Consider the following 22,627-nt stretch of genomic DNA (forward strand, 5'->3'; position numbering starts at 1 on the left):
AGTCTGCTTCTTGTTTTCTGAGGCATGAGTTACTGTTTTCAGCTTGAGAGCGTCCTGCGTTTTACGACAGCGTAGTTACAGCGGTACGTGACTTTCGAGAATCCGCTCACGTCTATGTATGACAAAATCTACTGCCACGTAATTTTGGCCAATTGAGTAGTTAAGGTATCAGCAAAGTGTTAAGGGCTATTTCGATGTTTATTCACTAAAGAGAATACGTCGTCTACAGCAAAGATTAAAGAGTGTTTATTGTAATGACGCTTTATTCAAACGTCAAAATTTAAAGAGAAAACAAGACATTTATAATGACAAACGACTTGTTTTCTAAATACTTATTCACATAAAAACCTGCTGCAACCTTTACTTCGTGTTTGTTGAATACCTGCCTCGTTTGCAGGTATTGAAACGCAGCGCGAGTGGTATGTAGGGAAGGATGCATTGCACTCCTTCCCAGACGTATAGCGGTCTCCGTTTTCCGAAGAATAAGATATGGTATAGGGCAGTCAATTTGTTACCTCTGCGTCCTTCGTCCCTGACGCATGAAAATCCCCAAAGATGGCATGCGTCCCGTAGGACGCAAAGATCGATCCATCTGAGCATGTGTATTTGTAAAAATATCCCCTTCGTGTAATTTCTCTGGCAGATATTATGGGTGTTGTTTAACGATGCACAATTCTTTTAGCTTTTGTTGAGCTTTAAAATAGAAGGACTATATTTTAATTTCAGTATACTGTGATACAGAGTTTTGGAGTCTGTACTTCAGATTAACTGTCTGGTTACATAATGGCCAAAGCATTTTCAATTTTGGACTCGTTTTTTTTTTAACTAGGACTCACTGGTTCTGGACTGGGACTCGTGATTTTTCACAAGATGAGTCCCAGGACTTACCATAACTATATGTCACAAGATCACTGATGGGGACTGGAGAACCTGTTCTAATGAAAGTCAAGAAGGCAATGGAGGATTTATACAATAACACCAAAACCACTAACTTTTTACACGGTAGCCGTTTTCTAGAAAAATTCCTCCAAGAGTTTCATAAATTATATATTGGCGGAGATTATAGATTTTTTTTTATGTACTTCTATTTTATCTATAAAGCGCACTATTTCTATCTATTATGCATTGTATCTGCATGTCATCTATTTAGTGCGGCAGTGTACGATCGATGATTCCTTCCTCGCGAACGATTTCCTCAATGTCCTCCAGTACGTGCGGATTCTCCATTGTTGGGGTGATCTGGGAAGGAGAAAAGCAGAAGAACCCATAAACCTTAAGTTTACCGTGTACTTTCAGCGGGGGGAGGGGGGCGGGGACGTTTGAACTACGGATACAGTTGAATCTCTACACTAAGGTCTCTTGGCCCCAGCGATATCATACGTCATTATAATTCCTGACACTATAACAAATACTCCTCTGTATTGTGGACACTCGGCAATCTCCCATCGGAATCCATAGTAAGATTACAGCGGGAGACGAAAAATTGGAAATGAAAAATTTTTTTGAATTGAATTTGTATATCTAAGAATCAAAGGGAATTTGCTTGTCTGATATCATCTTTAGTAAGCAAACAACGACAAGAAAAAGGTCAGGGAAATATTTAATACCCAAAACCTTTTCGCTCAGAGGCACTTCGCCCTATTCCGTGAGCGTTTTGTTACTTTTCAGTGCAAACCGAAAATGGGAAAAGCCATATCACTTTAAGTCCTGGAATTTATGATAGAGACTTCTAGCACCCTGTACTGCATAATAGACTATATGAAAGGCAAGTCTGCTTAGTAACTTTCATTTGAATGGTCACACTTTAGGATATCAGCCACAGACTCAAAAGTAAGAACCACCTTATGCAGCTTAATAAACAGTACCACAAGAAAGTACTGCTCAGTAGCTTTCATTTGAATGGTCAAACTTTAGGATTTCATCCACAGACTCAAATATTAGAACCACCTTGTACAGCATAATAAACAATTCCACAGGCAAGTACTACTCACCAGCGTTTATTTGAATGGTCTAAATTACGTCCCAAGCAGTGTAGCTGAACTTTCTTCATATTTAAGGTGCAAGATACTTCTTCGTCGAACCTATGCTGTCTGTGAAACCCAGCAAAAGACGCTTACATAATTTTTTTTTTTTTTTTACTACAACCTCCGTCATCAAACAAACTAAAAAGTTTAATCTTTCTTACCCTGTAAGGTTTTCCGTGAAGAATCTTTGTCAGCACACCTCGGACTGTTTTACCCGAGCGGGTCTGAGAAAAGCAATGAAGACTACTGAGTGTGAAATGAACGACCACTGTACCCACATCAAACGACTCAATTGAAATACCTCTTGTTTACAAGAGCTGTTTGTTTGTTTTTCAAATTACACAACCACTGAATTAAAAGACTCCGTTGTCTTCTGAGCCAATACACCTCTGTCTGGCTTTATATTAATATCGATAAGAAGAACTCGAGGTAATTAAACGACCGGAAAAGCTTAATAACACGAGACCTCGATGGATCGTAGATTATTTGAGGCTCGGTTTAGATTGGGTTTTTTTTTCAGATTCATAAATGTTTATAAATTTATTAGATTTAAGGTGTTCTGTTTCGCAGGAGTTTTATCACATCAGTTAAGCCATAAACATTCATTTCGATACAAAGTAATCACTTAACATTTCGGACTCAAAATCTTTGGACACCGAACCGAACCGTTTGCGGACAGACGGACGGTCACGTGCCATTCCAAAGTTTTGCCGAGAGATCAGGTTTTCTTACCCATGGTGCCTTTTGGGTCTGCCATCTGCACGCGAAAAGCACCATGGGTAAGAAAACCTTCGCCATCGGCACGCAGACCACCGCTAAAGCCACTAAACTATTCCTGGTCTTTTAAACCTGAGAAAAATCCTGTTGTTTATTCACTTAACAGTATAAACATTCACTGAAAGATTTTACTATACCTTAGGTAGAAAAGGTACAATAAGAGCAGTTTTGAAGAACGCCACAGGACCGACAAACTCTCGTACGCTCTTTATCACTTGCTCGATTGCTTCTTTTCTTGTTATAGGAATGGCTGTTGAATTAAAATACCACAATATCGTCTCAAAACTATGCTTTGCTATGTCGAGTCATAGTTTACACTGCACGAAACAGGGGGTCACTTGATGAAGATAATTAGAACTTAAATAATATCTAGTAGCTTCCAATGACCTTGCAGTTGCTAATCCAGAAGGTCCCAGGTGTTTGACGCTATCGACTGGAAAATCCCTATCCACTGGATAACGCAATTAGTTTCCTTAATACTAATTCACTGGATGGTGATTTATACGGTGGATATCGCTATCCATCGTTTAAACAAACGGCGCCAGGACTTTATCTCAGAAATGTTACTAAAGGAACGAAGGCAAATGCCAAAAATGTGTTAAATCAGTTTCGCTATTTCCATTTTCGTTTTGTCAGGTTCGCTCTGAGTTAAGCATACAAAGAAAATGAAATGTCACAGGGGGCCTAATTTCAGACTCGGTTAGAGATATTGTCATAGACTTGAAAAAAAAATCGTACGTAAAATCTAACAGAGAGGAGCTATAGTTCTGGCGAGCCTACAAAGCGTAATAATTCAAGGTCTTTAATATCTCGCCGCAGGTCAAAGAAGCGCCCAGGCTTGATTTTCAGTCGTTTGAAGAGCCCGGTTTGCATCTTTCTCCCAACAATCACCAATGAATAATCAGAATCGGCAAAGCATGGTTCTGATTGGTCAGAAATACAATAGGCAAGAACGGTGATCTAGCCGGGAACGAGCGCAAAACAGAAACAAAACGCGGGAACGCGAATACTTAAGATAGGTCCACGATGAGCAGGTAATTTAACTTAAAACAACATTTGCACTGAGCTTACTTTTGTCAATAACAATAAATCCAACAGGAACGTGACCCTTGATAGGGTCTTCTAGTCCAACACATGCCGCGTCAACCACGAAATCAAGGCGTATCATTCCCTGAAATATTAACACAACAATGTTAAAGCAAATGAATAGCTTGACACGAGTTTGTTCTAAATCACTTAGGGTCGTCACTATCGTCCACTACATCTGACGCAGGTTTAAAACTAATAAGGGAGGTCGATGACGCGCGAGAGTAGGGACCTTAAGATCCGAGGACGGCGACGGCAGTGAAAACGTCGCTGAAAAAGTGAATTCGCGTTCTTTCAATCTTCATGGCGATTACTCCATGTCACTAACTTTGTCAAATGTAGGTGAACCCTCGTAAATCTGAATTCCTAAGAACCATATCCAAGTTCAGAAAGAGAGAGGAAATCTCGTCGTCGCTTGTGTACTTCCTCTGTACATCGTGAAATTACGCATTTTTACGTCGTAGTCGTGCAGTGACGGCAAAGAAATGTACAAAAAAGCGTGATGCACGTGCAAAATTGTTGTTTTGCTAATTAAACCTATTGCTTTTGTGACGTTCCCGTTGCCATCGCCGTCGTCGGATCTTAAGGTCCCTAATTATTATCTAGGCTACGGCGATACTTACGCCGACGTCACATATTGATATTACAATGTCAACCAGTGGCGCATTGGTTCTTTAAACAAAAGATTTTGTTTCACTCGTTCACAATTGAATAACAAAAACATTTGAAGACAGTGAGTATCGCTATGCCTGATAAATTCGAATTGTTTTGAATTTCTTTTTCTTGGAATCTGAATAATAATCGAGTGTCGAGAGCCAAGCGCCGCTTTATCTGAGGGCAAATGCTAGGTTATTTACGTTAAACTGAATAAAAGGGGTTTAAACACGTAGAAGCCCAAGTATAAGCTGTATTAGCCTCTTATTATTGGAAGGAGTGGAACACGAAAATTCTTATACATTATTCAATACAAACAGACGAAATAAATTGAAATGAAATGAAACCAGTCAAACGTAAGGTCGAATGCTTTAGTACGAAATGGAAACGTCATTCACCTCCTCCAGTGCCTTAGTAGAAATTCTGTGACCCGCGACGTTTATGACGTCATCCGATCGTGCCATGATTGACACAAATCCATCTTCATCCATTACTCCATCATCACTGGAGTCATAATATCCCTGAGACAAAATACACGGCCAACATAAACTCAGTAACAACACAGTTGAACCAAGTTATCTCTAACATATTTGTATTTAAAAAAAATTCGCATTTGTTCGAATGATGACTCTAAAACAGTTTGACCTTTCCCTAGTCGGTTTATTTAAGTGACAAAAAGATCAGTTTCAATTCTTTTAGTTTTCAGTTCTCTAATCCTGCTGCCCCGGTCCCAGAGGCTTTCTTTCTTCTTTCTCCTTAAAATGAAATACCAAAAACTCGTCAAAAGTTTTCATTCCAGCAACACTTAAAGACTTTAAGAACTTTTATGATCGACATTGCGTCATAGGTTTACACCTTAATTGGTGGAAAATTTTGGCCCTCAATGCCTCTTTTCAAGGTAAAAGTTCTTTTTAAATTCTGCAAATGCAATCGAGGAAAAGAGAAAGACTTGAGGAAAATATAAAATAGAAGTAAAACTGAAACCAATGATTTCGGAATAAAGTGCATCTTCTGATTTAAGTTTATGCTGCACTCTGGAGACACTTACAGGATATTTAGTGAAGTACGTCTTGACGAATCTATCATCTGCCTTCCAAAGGGTTGTCATAGTGCCGGGTGGAAGGGGAAGCCTGTCAGTAAAAAATTATCTTAATATTAACTGAGGAAAAAGTGCCGCCCTTTCTCTTACATCTGCAAATGGTCAGACATTCCCGCTATCGATCTCCACGGATAAAGACTAAAAACCGTAGGTTACGTCAAGATTGTTCCCAGGGTCCACTCCTGCTCGTCTCCCGATCCTGGAAACGAGGTTGAGCTTCCATCCCACATTATTTTAATTCACTTTATCTGACTCCAGGAGACACACTGCTGAGATAGGTCGAGATAGGTGGACCGCGTGACAGTTAATTTTGACAACAAACACTGATGACTTGGGTCAAGTGGCTTTGTTTATAAAATCAAGTGGTCTGCGCGTTTTATAGGCCGAGCTATTTGTGAGTTAGTAATTGTATTAGTGAGTATATCTTCAGTGTTCTAGCGTACATTTTTGGTAAAAAAAAGAAGATAGGATTCTCCCTATAGTGCCTTTTTAAAGAAAATAAAGTTAAATACCTTATTGGTACTAAATTTCGCGGGTCTTTAATTTCGACTTTTTCGAATAAAGACCCGCGAAAATAAATCCTTGCGAAATTAAATACTAGTATAGAAAATTCAAATCACAGAAAAAAATTATTAGCTTGTAATAGCAACAACATAAACATGATAAGTAGAGAAAATATAACTTGTTAACTTGTTTTACTGGTAAGCTCCGTTTTGTACCTTCAGTAAGTGAAATAACGTTAATTTGTAAAGCTTTCACACATTGTTTTTCCCGTTTACCTGGAAATTTGGAAACTTTAATTCAGACTCTTTTAAAAATAAAATGAAGTTGAGAACGCTTAAATCGCGAAATTTCATGCCCTTTTTTTATATCTGCGTGTTAAAATCGCGAAAATAAAACCAATGAGGTACAAGGATTTTTCCATTGTGAAACTACATAGAAATTTCAATTTTGTCCTCACTTAGTCCAAATTTAAAGCAAATTATAAGATCGCGGTACCTTTGAGTGTGTTTGTGAAAAGGGATAAAGCTGGTTGACAGCTATAAATCATAAAACGTTGGTTCAGGCTTCAAAGTACAGTTATTTTCAACCAGGAGAAACCCCTGGGAGCGAGTTTGACGAATCCTGGAACTTCAACACTGAACTCACTTACTTGACTACCACTTGACCCAGGTCTCCACGGTCGGTTTCAGTCAAATCGTCCTTGACAACTTTCACTGGAAACAAAAACAGTGGTGGACATTTTAAACCCTTCATTCCCCTAAATCACTGACCTAAGAATTGGATTATTAAAGAACAGTACAGAAATTGTATCGCTTCTTGAGAGCTCAGTGTTTATGGTGGAACCTCTTAAAAATATAATCGTATTCACCTTTAACGTGTTTTACAAGAAAGCTGAATTTTTAGCAGCCTTTCTGCTGCCCTAGTCAATGTAAAACGATGGTTTAGAACAAGATTGTTCTTAAGAATAGTCAGTTCAGGACATTTTCTTTCAAGGTAAGCAAATTTCCCTGTCATTTCTTGCTTGCTGCGAAAAAGAACGTCCCGAAAGGAAGTCACAATCATTCCCAGTCTCCTGTTCTAAGTGACGGCTTTGTAGCCCTCCGGAAGTAAAATAACAAGTCTTTGCTCGTCAAAACACGGGAAAGAAAATTCGATATCGATTTTTTTTGCTGTCCTTATCAGGACATTGTTTAGATTTTAACAAGCAAATATAAAAATCTGGCATATACCCTTTAAGGGCAGAAACTTATATCTATTACGAGGAACTATCAATTCCAAATTGTACTGAAATAACTATAACTCCCCGCCCACCCCCCTCCCCCCCCCCCCCCCCCACACACACACACACACACATGCGCAGTCTCTTGTTACCATCATATCCCGGAACAGGTTTCCCAGTGGTCTCCAAGTGCTCATCCATAGGTCGACCCAGTCCCACGGCGTGAGCTGTGATAGCCCAGCCAGTTTCTACCAAAAGAAATTAAGTTATTTCATTAATTTTTGGCATCCACAAAGGCTGATTCTACCTAATAATTATTTACTATCGAAGGTTAAAGCTCTTCGCTTTAGGGCACGTCTGCCCCGTCGTACGTGAGAAAAGACGTGGGTAGGGTAAAAATCTTGCAAACTACAGCTGAACATGGTCTGGTATAGACCTATGGCCTCGGCAAAGCACCGTTGTAAAAATATGGGTTAAACGACTGAGTTCTTACCAGTTTGCCACCAGTTGTCGTAAACAGGCGCGCTGATAGCTTTCCTTGTCCATGCCATAGTGTTTTTATCCATGTGCTCGCCAGCCACAAACAAATCTCGGAAACTGGTGACAACAAATATAAATTATACACTAGTCTCATACATACGCCCTGGTCTACTGTAGCTATTCGCCTATGGCCGCTAAAGATAACAAGAACGTTAGGCAAGTATACTAGGATGTGCTCACACAAGACCGTGTATATCTATTCTGTACTGAAAAGAATAATGCTAACTTAACTGTTGAGTCAGGAGAGGAGGTGGTGGGGAGTTTCTCAGAATCTTATACTGAACCAGGGTGCCAGAAAGGTCCGTACACTTATAATTTTATTAATTCAAAATACTTGTCCGTTCCTTATTGGATGAAATTCCCCGCCTAATTCTTCACAGCTCAAGCGTTGACTACATTTGGAATACGTCCGAGATATCCGGTAAATTGACGTCAATAGTACAGCCTATCAGCAGAAAAAAGGGACGGCAAACGAGTATCCCTAGGGAAGAAGCTGCGTTGTAGAGCTGGAGGAAAGGGAGAAACATTTTACACGGTTTTTTAAGAAGAAATAGCCGGCTTTCGTATCATCTGAAGAATTAGTAGTAGTTCTGATCTCGTTATTTATTGACCACATAATACAGAAGTGTCATCTATACAGTTTTGTCATAATTATATAAAAGAGAGTAAATTGCCGCAAGAGAAGGAGGTGTTTCTTGGCCACCAGTAAAGATTGGACCTCTACCTGAAAGTTATGTGTTAGCTGCGGGGACTCCTTACTTTCGGCAAAATTCTACTATCTTACTCTTTGCACAAATTCCTCTCACACGTACCTAAAAGTCTTCTGGCCAGTCGTCTACCTGGAAGACTACGAGAAAACTCTCTTATTTCTACATCGTTGGTGGAGTGGTACGCTAAACACGCGAGCCTCGCGCCTTCAGTCACGGGTGACCAGTTTTGTTCTCTCTCGAGTTTCCTTGACGGGCTAAGGTAAAAGAGGGGATGTTTATACTGAAGTCTTTCTACCTGAAGGCTTCCTGTTATCTACGTCTTCCTGATTGTTCCAATCCCTGTTCCCTAACTTCTCCGAGGATAAGAGAAAAGTTCGAACTTACTGAGACAGGTCGTATTCTTTGATAAGTTCACACTGCGGATCCTGTAATACAGATAAAGAGAGCCACAATTATTAGCTAAACAGTATGAAAAGACAAAGGTGTAGGAGGGAATCATACGAAAAAGGCCGAAAAAATGTGCGATAAAAACCTGCCCAATGTTCAAACCATACTCTGGATACCAGAGGATTTAGAATAATTAAAAATGAACGAGACATTTAATATTAATACCGCAGCAGGATGAAAAAGACATTCGAAAACTGCACCACGCGTAGCCCAGAGCAGCACAACGCGTAACCATGTGCAGTATGAAGAATTTCGGTTCATTCTATAGCCAGTAAATACGTTTATTTCCTATATAAGCAACAACAACAACAACAACAACAAATTACAATGATAAAAGTGATATAAAAACAGTCTAATATAACTGTATGGTCTTGCCCAATAGTGACACAAAATCGACATAACCGAACCGACATAAGATTTAATAGGCAAGTTGATACAATCACTACATGTTCTAAAAATTAGTCTGGTAAAGTTCATTAAACGGATTAACGCTTGAAAATTGTGCGTTATATTTATAGGCCATTATAACTCCAATGAGCCAATCAGTGCCCAGAATTTCAAAGCGAGCATGAAATTCTGGTACTCAACGAGACAAAAGAAAAACGTCCCCTAGTTTACGGAAGTTATGACTGGATAAGCGTCTGCTACATAGACAGAAATTATTATCCTGCGTGGCAGGCGTCGAAAGGGAAGGGGAGAGTAGGAAAGGGACTTTTTCCCTTTCGTGCTTTTCTCCCCCTCCCCTCCCCTCCTCTCCCCTTTCTGCGCCCACCATACACGCTTAAGTGTGTCTTTAGTATTGCTTACCTCAGCTCTAATGATCCTGATAGCTGTTGGTGCAGTGAACATGCTTACAACTTTATGCTGCTCGATAACGCGGAAAAATGCACCGGCATCAGGAGTTCCTATTGGTTTACCCTTAAAATGGATATATAAACGTACATGGTCTGACAAATGACTTCTCAAAAACTCCTGCTAAGATTTTTACTCTATAATTATATTCCAATGCCTCCCTTAAGAATAAAATCATTGACTACTACCTCTGCACGCAATGGAAAACGTACTGTCATGCTTTCAGACTACTGGGTTAGTCCGCTATACAACTCTACAGAACCTCAAAGAGGGGGGTGAATAGGGGTATGCAAATCCGACGATCCGTTATAATTCATTAACCAAATCTGCCCTTCCATTTTCGCCCTAAATCCGAAATCCGGGCAAAAATATTTGAATTACACGCAAAGTCCAAAATCTGGGCAGGCTTTTGTACATTATGCTAGCATTTTTTCGAGCATTTTAGTGAAGCAAAAGCATTGAGCATTATTCGAGCATTTTAGTGGCATTTTCCCCGGAAAATTAATTTTTCCGAGAAAATAAAATAGAAATTAACTTTTTTCAGGAGCCCATGCACCATGAGCTCCTGCTTTTTTAAAGAAAATGAAGACTAAAACTCAAAATTCACAAAAAAATTAATACAGCTGTTTTTTTGGCTGTATTTATGAACTTGTACACGTTGTCGTTGTTACTTGCAGCACTTGCACGTTTTTGTAAGTGTAAACTTTGAAATTAATTAAAAAAAACCGTTTGTATAATGAGCATTAACCTAGCATTTTAGTGACTTTTTTGGGGAGCATTTTAGTAGGAAAAATGGAACATTAAGGTGGAGCATTTAAGTAGGGAAGCAAAAGCATAATGTATAAAAGCCTAAATCCGGGCCCAAAAAATAGATGAATCCCCGACATCCGCTGCAATTGCAGGATCCGGATATTCGTTAAAATCTCGCTCTGAATCCGAAATCCGTGCAAAAATATTTTCAAAATCTGCCGATCCGTTCGCCTATATATTCACCCCCCTCCTCAAATCTTACATCAAAAGATTTAGATATTTCTGATGTGTATAGATGGCTTTCACAGTGACGTCATCAAATGGTAAAGTCAAAATAGCGAGGTTTTACGAATTCTTATTTACACTAGGCTGAAGATAAACAAAAAGTTAATCTTTGTACAAGTTTTCAGTCCCGTAGCATGTTTCATTTCGAAAATACAGCAATTTGAACTTCCGAGTTTTCAGAGTGCGTGACACCAAAATAGGAATGCTGTCTCGTTGAAAAAAAGTCTCTCCTCTTGATTTTCAGCAGTATAACCATTTCAAGTATTAGAAGATATGTTTATGCGCACGTAGGCTAGTTCTCGAGTGAAAAGAAGGAGCTTTTATAGAAAAAGTGAACTCCAGATGTTTTTGTTGATTTTCGGCGGCCATATTGGTGCACCAAAACTGTGCACCAATATGGCGTCTCCATACAAAGCTCTACAAAGATGCGTGAAACGTTTCGGCAAATAACTCAGAAACTGTGGGCCAAAAAGACCTGAGACTTGGACAAATTGTTTAAAAATTAGTCTTTTATAACATATCATTTTCTTGGCTTCTTTCACTGGACGGTTTCCAATTTATTGTTTTGTTGCGTGACAGTGAAAACGATCTATATCCTGGTTAAAGCCTGGCGATTATGCAGTGTGGCAAGCGGCGCGGGCGACTTTGTAGTTTTGGCGGGAAAAAAAAATAAGCAAACTCTTCCGCAAACTTTCCTGTGTTTTGTGTTTTCAAAGTTTAATACAGGAACAGAAATATTAAAGAGAAGAGAAATGCGCTTTGCTAAAGTAGAACGCCAAGAAAAATCTTCCAGAGCGGTAAGCTTCTTCTACAAATAAGTCTGAAAAATTGTTTAGCTTGAGTAAGCTTACAACATTTTCTTGATTGCTTTCAGAAGACTGGCCCATCTATCAGCTCTGGATTGATGAAAAAGCTGGAACCAGTTCTTCAAATGAAGAAACGAGTAATCCACTGCCATACTATTCCTACAGCAGTTCAGCCACTCAATGATGGTAAGGGGGATAAATGTAAACACCAAGACGCATATTGTTTTTCATCGTCTTCAACAGAGGATGTCGCAAAAAAGAAGACAAAAGACGAATTGAAGAAAGAAAAACAAGTTTGCAAAACCAGAGCGAAGAATCTGAAGGTTGGTATAGCTATTAATTTAAACCTTGGCTAATTGGGAACTCAAAGCCTAAGCTTATAACTTAAGCTTACGGTAACATTTTGTTGTTAAAAGTTTAAGCCTCTAATAAATCCCGAAAGCATATTGTTTTTTTTTTTCTATTAATTCTTGAATGATCAAAAGTCAAATGAAAAAAAAGTTTCAACACCACCACCAACTAATTCTGTTGTCAGCAAACCACTCTTGCTTTTTAATCCCCGAATCTTGTACCATATTTGTAAGGTGCCACATACATGAAAAATAGAAGTTTGAATTTTGTTTTCACTACAGTGCTGCCGTAAAGTCTGAGAACTTACGAGTTTTTGACTTTTCAAATGTAACGAGTCTCCGCCGGATAAAGTTAGCCCAAGAATGCATTGTATTTGCTGCTAATTTCTAAATGAACAAGGGTCGTGACCTCCTTTTCACAAGTCAATTCTGCCTGACCAAATAGCTAGCAAACCGACTTACTGACTGACTCACTGATTGATGTCCTGACTGCCTGGCTGACTGACTGACTGACTGATGCAGGGACGGACAGATGTCTGCCTACCTGCCCGACTGAATGACTGACAAACCAATGGACTTTCTGTCTGCCTGACTGACTGACTGACTGAAAGACTGATTGACTGCCTGTCTGTCTGCCTGCCCTGCTGACTGACTGGCGGATGGACAGACTGACTGACTGATGCCTACCTGCCCGACTGAATGAATGACAGGCTGATTTATGATGGACTGACTAACTAACTGACTGACTGTCACTTATAACAGACTGACTGTCTGACTGTCAGACTGACTGACTGAGGAATTCACAATCTGACACTACTATGCATAGAAATAAAAGGATAATATGAGTGCAACTTCTTTTTTAACAGAGATATGCAAAAAAGGAAGTGCTGGAGGTTATCAGGAATACTAGAGAAAGCATCCAGTTTCTCAGAAGTCAGCTTTATACAACTGAAAACAAAGATAGTGAAGAAAGCGAATGGTATTTATTTAAGACACATTCTATTGATATCTTTACTGAAGTGTATAACAGGGGTCTATAAGCTTAACATACCTCAAACAAAACTGTGGTACAACCTGTCAATAATGGTCCATAAACAATATATGAATGACCAACCACCCAGCCAAGATCAGATGCTGCCCACCAAACCTGATATAAATAAGACAATTTTAGTGGACAGGAAAGACAAAGATTTACAATGTAGTTACACTGTATTAATCATGCCTTGCCAATCGAAAAAAATCTTAGTTATTACCTAATGGGAACAGACTACAGACAATTGTGGCAACTCTAACTGCCCTACCTTATTAATAAGGCCTACTTTCTATAAGGCACAGAGGACTGGAAAATAGAGGACCCACACCATGTAGGTAATAGTATAGTTACCTCTCCGGGATTGATTCCATACACATTGAACATACTCCAGTTGAGGGCAACAGCATATCCTCCATTATCTCGCACAATGCCCTAAGCATACAGGGGAAAAATGTAAGAGAAATTGTTTCAAGTCTCCTTTGACCTTGAAGCTTAAAAGTCAAAATGTTCACCCATACAAGCAATACTGTTTATTGATTCCTAGCCGCTTATATATGGTTTTTAAGTCAAATTATACAGTGTACTTAATTACCCATTTTTCCTAATTTGAATGCTATGTGGCGACACTCCTGTAAACATTTTAATTTCATGATTTCAATCTACAGTGTAGGTGCAGTCTTCTAGAAGTGGGCTGCACTATGGGATTGCAGTTTATTTCAGATCAATTTGTGCCAAGGGACATCAATTAAAATTAAATTTTTGAACACACAAATCATGACATTAGGAATTTTGACTTTTCTATTACTCTTAGTATTATTATGTTATCGCAAGACTAAATGTCATTTTAACTATATAATTACTATATTTTTACAATACTGCTATATGGAGACCATTCATAACCAATACCATATCAACTTGGACCGTCATCTTCAACAAAATTAAATTTAACTTCACTTCTATTAAAGTGATCATCAGTAAAAACTATTAGTCAGGAGATCCCTGGCCCCCAATGATGGATGTTGAAAATGGTAAAATCTCAGGTTTTTGTGTTACCTTAGGATCACCAGTGGTACCAGATGTGTACAAGATGTACAATGGATCAGTTGACAGCACTGGAACACAATCATGTGGTTGTGCCTTCTCCATTACTTGGTCCCAAGTTACATCCCGCCCTGGAATGATGTCACCTGAGCACTGAACACAAAGAAAATTGAACCATAAAGATGATTGGTGTATGTGATTTTTAAGATTTTAACCTTGAAAATATTGTATAATAAGATTAATAACAGTATTAAACATACCGGGGTATATTTTTGTACAAAATATTTGATAATTCCCAACTTACCAAGGTGGTTTTCAGGGAAGTTTTAAATATCCTAACTTGAAAGACTCTTTGCACCAGATTTTTCATGGCAGAGTAATTTTTTCTCTTTCACAAAACTTTAAGTTGATTTGTCCTTTCTGTTGTCAATAATAAGCCACATACTCTACTCTCTCTGAACGTTTTATGCTACAATTAATTTTATAACTTTACCTGATCTCGCTGATAGACAATACAAGTAGAGGGCTTGTGACTTGACATCCTTATTGCTTCATCTAGCAGGGGCTTGTAATACACCAGACGTGTTGGTTCAATACCACAAGATGCAGTCACCACTACACGTGGCTAATAAAAAAGTTTATTAATCAGTACACAATGAAAAAGAATCTAAGAGGCAAAATGTCCGTCAATTTACAGCTGTATACCTAACACGCAATGCTTCAAACTAAAACCCAGACCTGCCAACTCTCACGATTGTGGGGAATGCTAGAGCTTGTTAAAGCCTTGATGGCACTTTGTCAAACACTTTGGCCATGAAGTTGCCATTATTATTATATAAGATAAACTAGTGTAATTGCAATTGATTTTCTCTCTCAACATCCGAGTCCAAACCATGGACTTTGGGATGCAAAGAGGGTCTCTACTTGATTGAAAGGACCCGCCTGAGAAGGTGGACTGTAGAAAGGAGAGTTATTTTCTGGAGTTCATGTATGTTGATGTTGCCAGGGATTTTGTTGGAGTAGCTTTCCATGTCCTTCTTGATAGTGCCAAGGGCCCCCATAACCACCAGGACTGGACATTGTCATTTTGAGCCCCCACATTCGTATTTGGAAAGCTTTTCTGTGGTTTTGACTGAGGTATTGGTGTCGAGGGGTATAGTCATGTCAGTGAGAAGGCAGATTTTATCCTTCTTGCTCTTTAGCACAATGTCTGGCCTATTAGCTGCTATGGTCCTGTCAGTGTGGATGGGCATGTCCCACAGAAGAGTGACGCTGTCATTCTCGGTGACAGTCTTGGGTTCATGCTCATACCATCCTTCCTTCACCTCAATGCCAAACTCTTTTTTGTAGATCTTCCAGTGCATGTGTACAGCTGCCTTGTTGTGGCGGTGGATGTATTCAATTTTAGCCAGTTCAGGGCAGGCCAGAGACCAGGTGGTCAATGGTCTCGTCGAAACAGCCCCACAGTCTATATTTTGGGTCCACGTTATCATAATTATTCAGTATTATTATGATATTATATTAAAGATGAAACAACAACAACATGATATTAATTTGAGGAGGACTCGGAAAAAAAAATCCGAGTCCCAGATGGGATTTGAACCCACGACCCTCCGTGATCTAGTCGGATGCTCTAACCACTTGAGCTACTGGAGACTCTATGGTGAGCAAGGGCCAATTTGTGGGTCTCGACTCTCCAGTCGAGACCCACAAATTGGCCCTTGCTCACCATAGAGTCTCCAGTAGCTCAAGTGGTTAGAGCATCCGACTAGATCACGGAGGGTCGTGGGTTCAAATCCCATCTGGGACTCAGATTTTTTTTTCCGAGTCCTCCTCAAATTAATATCATGTTGTTGTTGTTTCATCTTTAATATACTCACTTTGGAGGTTGGTTGGCCGCATCTTTGATATGTTTTAAGGTGACAGCGCGATGCTGTTAGTGAGTTCTTCACTTCTTGTGTGCCTATCATTACTTGGCTGTGTAGCCACGTGATGCAGTTCCAGTCGAGACCCACAAATTGGCCCTTGCTCACCATAGAGTCTCCAGTAGCTCAAGTGGTTAGAGCATCCGACTAGATCACGGAGGGTCGTGGGTTCAAATCCCATCTGGGACTCGGATTTTTTTTCCGAGTCCTCCTCAAATTAATATCATGTTATTATGATATTATATCATATTATTATTATCCAGAAGAAACGACCCTTATTGCCGTAAGTTTCATCCAGTGATTTCCTCTTCCGCGGCCTCTAAGATTCATCAAAGAACTTTAAGAGTGGCATCTTATTACAAGTGGGTCCTGCACTAAAACAAGGTTATATTTAAATGAACAATTAACTCCCCCAATGGAAAAAGGGTTTGTTTAATCTTGTTCTGGAAAAATGAGAATCTCACTACTTTTTGTAGAATCTCAGATTTTTCTTCATGAGTCTCCAGATTTTCCTTGATCAGGGGCTGGCAGGTCTGAAAATCCCCGATAGGCTCACATCTTAACTTTAAGCATAATAAAATTTCTTTAAATATATCAGAAAGATTTAAATATTACCTTACAAATTTATAAATTAAAATTAACAAACATTTCAACTTTCAAAGAATTTGGATTTACTTTATGAGAGCCCATAATAATATTATGTGATAATATTTGTTTAATTATAATTAATATATTGTCATTTTTTTTCTTTTGACTTAAAACAATAATTGTGAATTATCAATTGGATATTGACCAATAAAGTTTTTTTTTCTGGACATGGTCTGATAAAAACAATAACAGCAAAAGTTAAGCTGTACTTCTGCATGCTCAATCCTTCTTGCTAACTCCTGGGCAGCAAAACCACCAAACACAACTGAATGAACTGCTCCAAGCCTGGCACAAGCCAGCATAGCAATGACCGCCTATCAAAAAACACACAAAACCAATCATATGCAGGTACGAGTAATTAAATAATGCTAAACGCAGAGTAAAGGGGGTATCACTTCAGTAACCCTCTTAATTACCAGTATATCTCAATGGTACCCCAAGAGCCAACCTGGAACTTTAGCTACTTTAGACCTAGGCAATTACTGGGCTTTGATTTCATGAAATTTTCATGGAAACATCATACATCATGAAATTATCTTGAATGAAGTACAGTTGGGTAGAGCAAAAATTTCCCTCTTCTCCATTAGTGGGTGAGTTGAGGCTCAATTTTTCCCCCTGTGGTTGGGGGAATTGAAGCTAGGAAAACATTTTGATTACCTGAGGAACCATTGGCATATAAATCACCACTCTGTCTCCTTTCCCTACATTTAGACTTGCTAAAGCACCAGCAAATTTTTCAACCTACAATACCAAAGAGGAGGATAGGATAACAATAAATATTGATTTTTGATAGGAGCCTGAGTTGACCAACCCTCAATCTCTCCAGCATTTCATTACCGTCATGCTACATGTACAGGCTGTATATATACTTACCAGACGCTGCAGGTTCTGATAAGAGTACATTTCTATTTTGCCACTCAAAGGACTGTCGTAAATCAGGGCAGTGCGGCTTCCCTTTCCATTTTTTATGTGACGGTCAAGGCAGTTGTAACAGGTGTTCATTTCACCGCCGACAAACCTTCAAATGACCAAATAGGCATTATCAAGATGATGAATGTATCCAAAATTATTTTGAAAGATGGTTCTGGAGTAATGTGAGATCATTTCTCTTTTTGTTTGTAATACTCAAGCTTTAAACCTGTGTTGCCAATGGCCCAAAATTTTTCCCTGTCCACTCCTGCTATCCCCGTACCCACCACCACCTAGCCCACCACCTATCCCTAGTCCCCCCCCCCCCCCCGCCTCCCTCACAGCTAAGCCACTTGATTACCACTCTGCGGAGTTCAACAAAAAAAAATAATACACATCATCCTATAAGCATACTTTTTATCAAAGCACACATAAACTAGAAAACAACCACATACCTTCGTAGTTAATCATAACATATAAGACGTACATAACGCAGATAGAATAGGACATTGTCGAACAACAAAGCGGTATACCTACCATTTTGTAAAGGGTGGATTACTATTGTCCATGACCCTTGTGTAGGGTTTATACCAGTCAATATCATCTGCCTGGTCTCCCCAGAACCCCTCTGGATCTTCAATAGACTTGTTGAAGACATCATCATATTCCCTTAGCTTTCTTTGATGCTGAAGTGTGTTGTGAAAATGGCGGCTTGTAAGAGATGCGGCAGCGGGGCAAACATTCAGCGCTGACAAACGCTTGTGACCTGATTTCCACACATTCTGAGAAAAAAACCTTCCTTGGAATCTACTTAAGCGAGCTGTTGCATGAATCAAACGTAGCATGGCCGCCTTAAAAGTGCAGAAACGATTCGACGTGAATGTACCCACGCTTTCGGCCAGACGTTATGCAGTATGATTTTGTGCAAAACAAAAGAAAAGAAACCGTGACGGAGTCACGGTCACGTCTTCACGTGTCATGACCACAAGACCGTCACGACAATGAGAAGCGAAAAGGAGGAAGCTGATAGCGTTTATTTCGATTAAAAAAAATCCATGTTAACATGAAGTTATGGGATAAAAAAGGTGGAGGAGGACGTTTTATAGACGCTTAGTACGCAGGCTACCTTACCCTGCCTTTTACGCTTGGCTTGACGGAACGGGGGCGATAGGGGTGGGTCGATGGGCTCGAGTCAGGCTCAGAATATCAGCTAATAACGCAAATTGCTTTTATAAAAATTTGCCAGGTATAAAATATAGGGCTCGATCAATCAGTTACAGTATTTATGTAGTATTTATGCCCCAGGAACCTCCTAGCTTGCATGGCAGGGGCAAACCATGAAGGGGAGCGGTGGGGGAGGGATAAAAGCGCAAAAGCCCTTTCCCGTACCCCTTTCGAGCCTGTACCGCTGGGGCTCTATTTTGAGCTTTTCACAATTTTATATTTCACCAACTTTCGAAGACAGACGGGCTACAGGTACCACTATACCACAATTTTGGTGACACTGAAACACTTGTGAAGGCAAACACAACGACAAACCAGTCAGGCTCCGCAGGATCTTTCGGTAGACCTGGATCAGTAAAATCTTGAAAACCAAATTTTAAACTTAGCACAATAATCTGATCCTTACGGCAGGAAGAGTGATAGAAAAAATAACGAAAGAAAACAAAAATAAAGTGGTGAATTATATTTGCCCGATATTTCGGTTTGAAGCACATACCTTCAACAGGGGGCTATAAAAGAAAAACAAGAGAGGATAAAGGGGACAGAGAAGGCATCCCCCATACACACCCTATTCCATAGGTAATTCGTCTCGAGTTATTTTTAAGACCACAGATCCCAAGGGGGATTAGACAACAGCCAATCACATAGCGCGAATGTGTTCCGCGTGGATGACCCACGCTCAGAGTCACGCGTCCTTCACGAATTGACGCAGAACAAAGTGGTGGAAGACTCGGAGAGCGATATTGCTATTCGTTTTGTCGACGAAAACGACTACAGAGAGATTTCTGCTAAAGCTGTGTCAGCGAAACGGAAATTAAAAAAGAATCGCCCTTCCTCTCTTGTGTAGATCTAACAGTACAACAGGGAAATCCTTAACACACTGAATATTCTCTCAAGATCATTTATAATTTACAGTTTGAAGAGAGCAATTTCTGGTTTGATATTTATTCTTTTATTAGTCGTTTATTATTTATTATTTATTACTTGGTGTCCTACTTGCTTTATTGTACAAACGACCGGTTTCAATAGACCGGCGAAATTTCTCATTTTATTAAAGCATTGAGGATACAACAACTTCGAGTTAAACTGATTTCACGGGTTTTCAAAGAGTCTAGCGATTCCCTTTTCCTAAGCGAGCGCCGACTCATTTCGCGTCAATATTCAGGAATGCTCTCGATCTCTTACGCTTTCATTGCCTTTCGCCCAACATGTTTTGCACGGCGTTTAGTCATACGAAACCTCCACGAAACATCCACGCAGCGCGCGAGGTAACTTTATCCCGATTCTAAAAATAACTCGAGACGAATTACCTATGGAATATGGTGTGTATGGGGGATGCCTTCTCTGTCCCCTTTATCCTCTCTTGAGGAAAAATGAATACCAAATCCTTGGTGAAACGGTGCCCATAAGGTACTCGCTGGCCACTAATGTGAACACAGCCATATTCCAACGTAAGAATTTGGGCAAGGTGCCGGTGCCCGCTCAACTGAACGAGATCTTGTACTAGGACACTAAAGTGGGTACCTGTGCCGGCATCGGTTGACTGAGTGTCCTCGTTTCCATTTAATTCCGAGGCAATACACTGCTATCACCTTTCTACACTGATGTCTGCCAGGGGAAGGTACCCAGGACTAGTGGTCAGGCGCCAAGGGAAAAGGGAATCTGGAGCCTCTGTTTTGAAGTGAATGTGCATGATCGAGATTACGCCAGGACTAACGGAGTCAGAGTACTATATTGTGCTGATTGTGAAGCCATACTAGCCTGCATAACAGGCGCTCGTCTCGCTCTTCGCGCAAAATGCCGTTTTTTTCCTCGCTTGGCTCATGAAGCGCCTCGGTTATGCAGGCTCAGGGGCACCCAACGAGAATATAGTTCAAAACCATTTAAACATGGCATTGTTAATTAAAACGCATTTTAGTATTTAAACGGTAGATAGGCATATTCTTACCCCCTAAAAACTTTTCACCTGGTCGGATTTCCTAACTGAAAGTCTAGTGATCCGAAAATTATAGGGATCAAAACTTGCCTTTTCGAAAATTTCAGCCAGAAAAAAGGTTCCCGAAAATTCTAGGTGACCATTCTAGGGTAAAAATCCGTTAAAAATGGCCAATTATACCATTTTTTAGATGTTCGAAAATCCTATGAGAGGCAGGCAAACAAGAAATTTTACAACAAATGTCCAACAAATGTTCCGAAAATTCTAGATCTCAAATCCTCTTTCGAACAGATATTTTCCGAAGATTGACGTTGGGTGCCCCTACAGTCGACTAAGCCAAACCATCAGTAACGTTAAGGGTTTTAGCTAGGGAGGCAAGAACGGATCTCCCACTACTCTTGTCCTTACCCAAAACGGTCGCTGCCATTTTTAAGACACTTAGGAAATTTTGACCTGTTATTGAAATGGTTTCTATTAAAAAGAAAGAAAATCGCAACCCAGGCTCGAACCTGGACCTCGAACCCGGACCTTTCGTATTCTAATCTGTCTCACTTACGGCACTACACTACCATACAGACCCGCCACTGAAATTGCAAAAAAATGACATACACTAGCCAACTGTCTTTCTTAACTGTTAACGAAGTGAATAATACTGACAGCCCGATGGATTAATATGGGGGGACACAGCCTTGGCCTTTAGCTGGTAGGATCCGATTGGTCGCAATTAATGGCAGGTTATTAGCGACTTCGACAGTACACAAAAAAAATAACAGCTTACAAAAAGCTTCAGTTTTCGCCCGATACCGCAAAACTGTCGTTGCCATTCTTGACTGTCGTGCCACAATTGGTAACCGTGAAGCCTTTAGTCATGATAGATGTAATATATTCCCTGGATTAAGCTACAATAAGGCAAATAATACGTTTTTGAATAGTCTTGGAAAGAGCGATATTGAAGCCCAACTGTTAAATTTACGTTAAAAACTATGGAAAGGGCTAGGGTCACCTGATTGATGTATCGTTACGCGTGGGGCAGGAACGCGTGACGAACCCCCTAAGAACGTCTGCGTGGGAGGCTATTCGCTTACGCTGCGAGCGTTTATTAGTTGCGAGTCTTTTCATACGAAACTTAAGAGCGGAATTAGTGGCATAAGCGGTGGGCTCGCTCCAGGAACACGTTTTGATTTAATATACGCGGAAGGGGTCTGTTGTCGACGCCATTATCACAAGGTAAGTCAGATAAAAAAAAGCCCTAAGACAGAAACAAAGGTTCACGTGCTGCTTCTGAGAACGAAGCTAAAGTTGTGATAATTAAATCATTGTCTTTTTTCCCGATGATAGGAATGTAATAATCAATATTCACATCCTTATTCTCCCTCGTTAAACAGTGATTTGGAAACACCATACAAAGTGTCTTTTTTTCTCAGTTCCATAAGAGTCGCAAAGCCGGCTAGGATTTAGGTCATTTAGAAAGATCTTGTTCACCAGGGTATTCAAGGCCCATGTTTAACACAAGCCCTGGGGTATCAAGAGTGCCTAACTAATTGGGTTCATGATCTAGGTTAACCCGAGCTGGCTCGGCTTCCGCCGAGATCTCGCCTCACCCCTCAGTGCGCCAAGTACAAGGTGGGCTATCCTGACTGCTGAAATCTCGGAGACCGGGTAATTTGGTCTCAAATGAATTCTTTACCCTAGACGAGGGGACGAAAGGACTGATTAGTAAATTCATGTGTCAACTACGAAAAACTCGCAAATTAATTCGAGACCCATATACATTATATTATTTCCATTAGATTTCGATGAATTCTGGT

General features: G+C 39.9%; 2 protein-coding genes across 2 annotated transcripts; one reads left to right on the plus strand and one right to left on the minus strand.

The window, feature by feature from the left end:
• Positions 1–195: 195 nt before the first annotated feature.
• LOC140940802 (acyl-CoA synthetase short-chain family member 3, mitochondrial-like) lies at positions 196–18,593 on the minus strand. Its single transcript, XM_073389764.1, has 19 exons — positions 18,197–18,593; positions 17,624–17,768; positions 17,408–17,491; positions 16,960–17,064; positions 14,671–14,802; positions 14,190–14,330; positions 13,488–13,568; positions 13,155–13,250; positions 9,868–9,978; positions 8,998–9,038; positions 7,857–7,960; positions 7,516–7,611; positions 6,794–6,857; positions 5,590–5,671; positions 4,940–5,062; positions 3,873–3,972; positions 2,939–3,051; positions 2,186–2,248; positions 196–1,239 (listed from the first exon to the last, which is right to left on the minus strand). The coding sequence occupies exons 1-19, from the start codon at positions 18,502–18,504 to the stop codon at positions 1,147–1,149; spliced, it is 2,082 nt and encodes a 693-aa protein (XP_073245865.1). The 5' UTR covers positions 18,505–18,593; the 3' UTR covers positions 196–1,146.
• On the plus strand, positions 11,548–13,143 carry LOC140940652 (uncharacterized). Its single transcript, XM_073389643.1, has 4 exons — positions 11,548–11,744; positions 11,822–12,104; positions 12,289–12,332; positions 12,970–13,143. Exons 1-4 carry the CDS (start codon positions 11,700–11,702, stop codon positions 13,141–13,143), a joined length of 546 nt encoding a protein of 181 aa, XP_073245744.1. The 5' UTR covers positions 11,548–11,699.
• Positions 18,594–22,627: the final 4,034 nt, after the last annotated feature.

This window comes from Porites lutea, chromosome 6, assembly GCF_958299795.1.
Source record: "Porites lutea chromosome 6, jaPorLute2.1, whole genome shotgun sequence".
Classification (NCBI taxonomy): Eukaryota; Metazoa; Cnidaria; class Anthozoa; order Scleractinia; family Poritidae; genus Porites; species Porites lutea.

Coding starts and splice junctions, on each gene's coding strand:
- LOC140940652 (XM_073389643.1), top strand. CDS start 11,700: ATGCGCTTTGCTAAAGTAGAACGCCAAGAAAAATCTTCCAGAGCG. Junction 11,745..11,821: donor AAGAAAAATCTTCCAGAGCG/GTAAGCTTCTTC, acceptor GATTGCTTTCAG/AAGACTGGCCCATCTATCAG. Junction 12,333..12,969: donor CCGAATCTTGTACCATATTT/GTAAGGTGCCAC, acceptor CTTTTTTAACAG/AGATATGCAAAAAAGGAAGT.
- LOC140940802 (XM_073389764.1), bottom strand. CDS start 18,504: ATGCTACGTTTGATTCATGCAACAGCTCGCTTAAGTAGATTCCAAGGA. Junction 13,569..14,189: donor GTACCACTGGTGATCCTAAG/GTAACACAAAAA, acceptor CTGTATGCTTAG/GGCATTGTGCGAGATAATGG. Junction 9,039..9,867: donor TCAGGATCATTAGAGCTGAG/GTAAGCAATACT, acceptor TCTGTATTACAG/GATCCGCAGTGTGAACTTAT.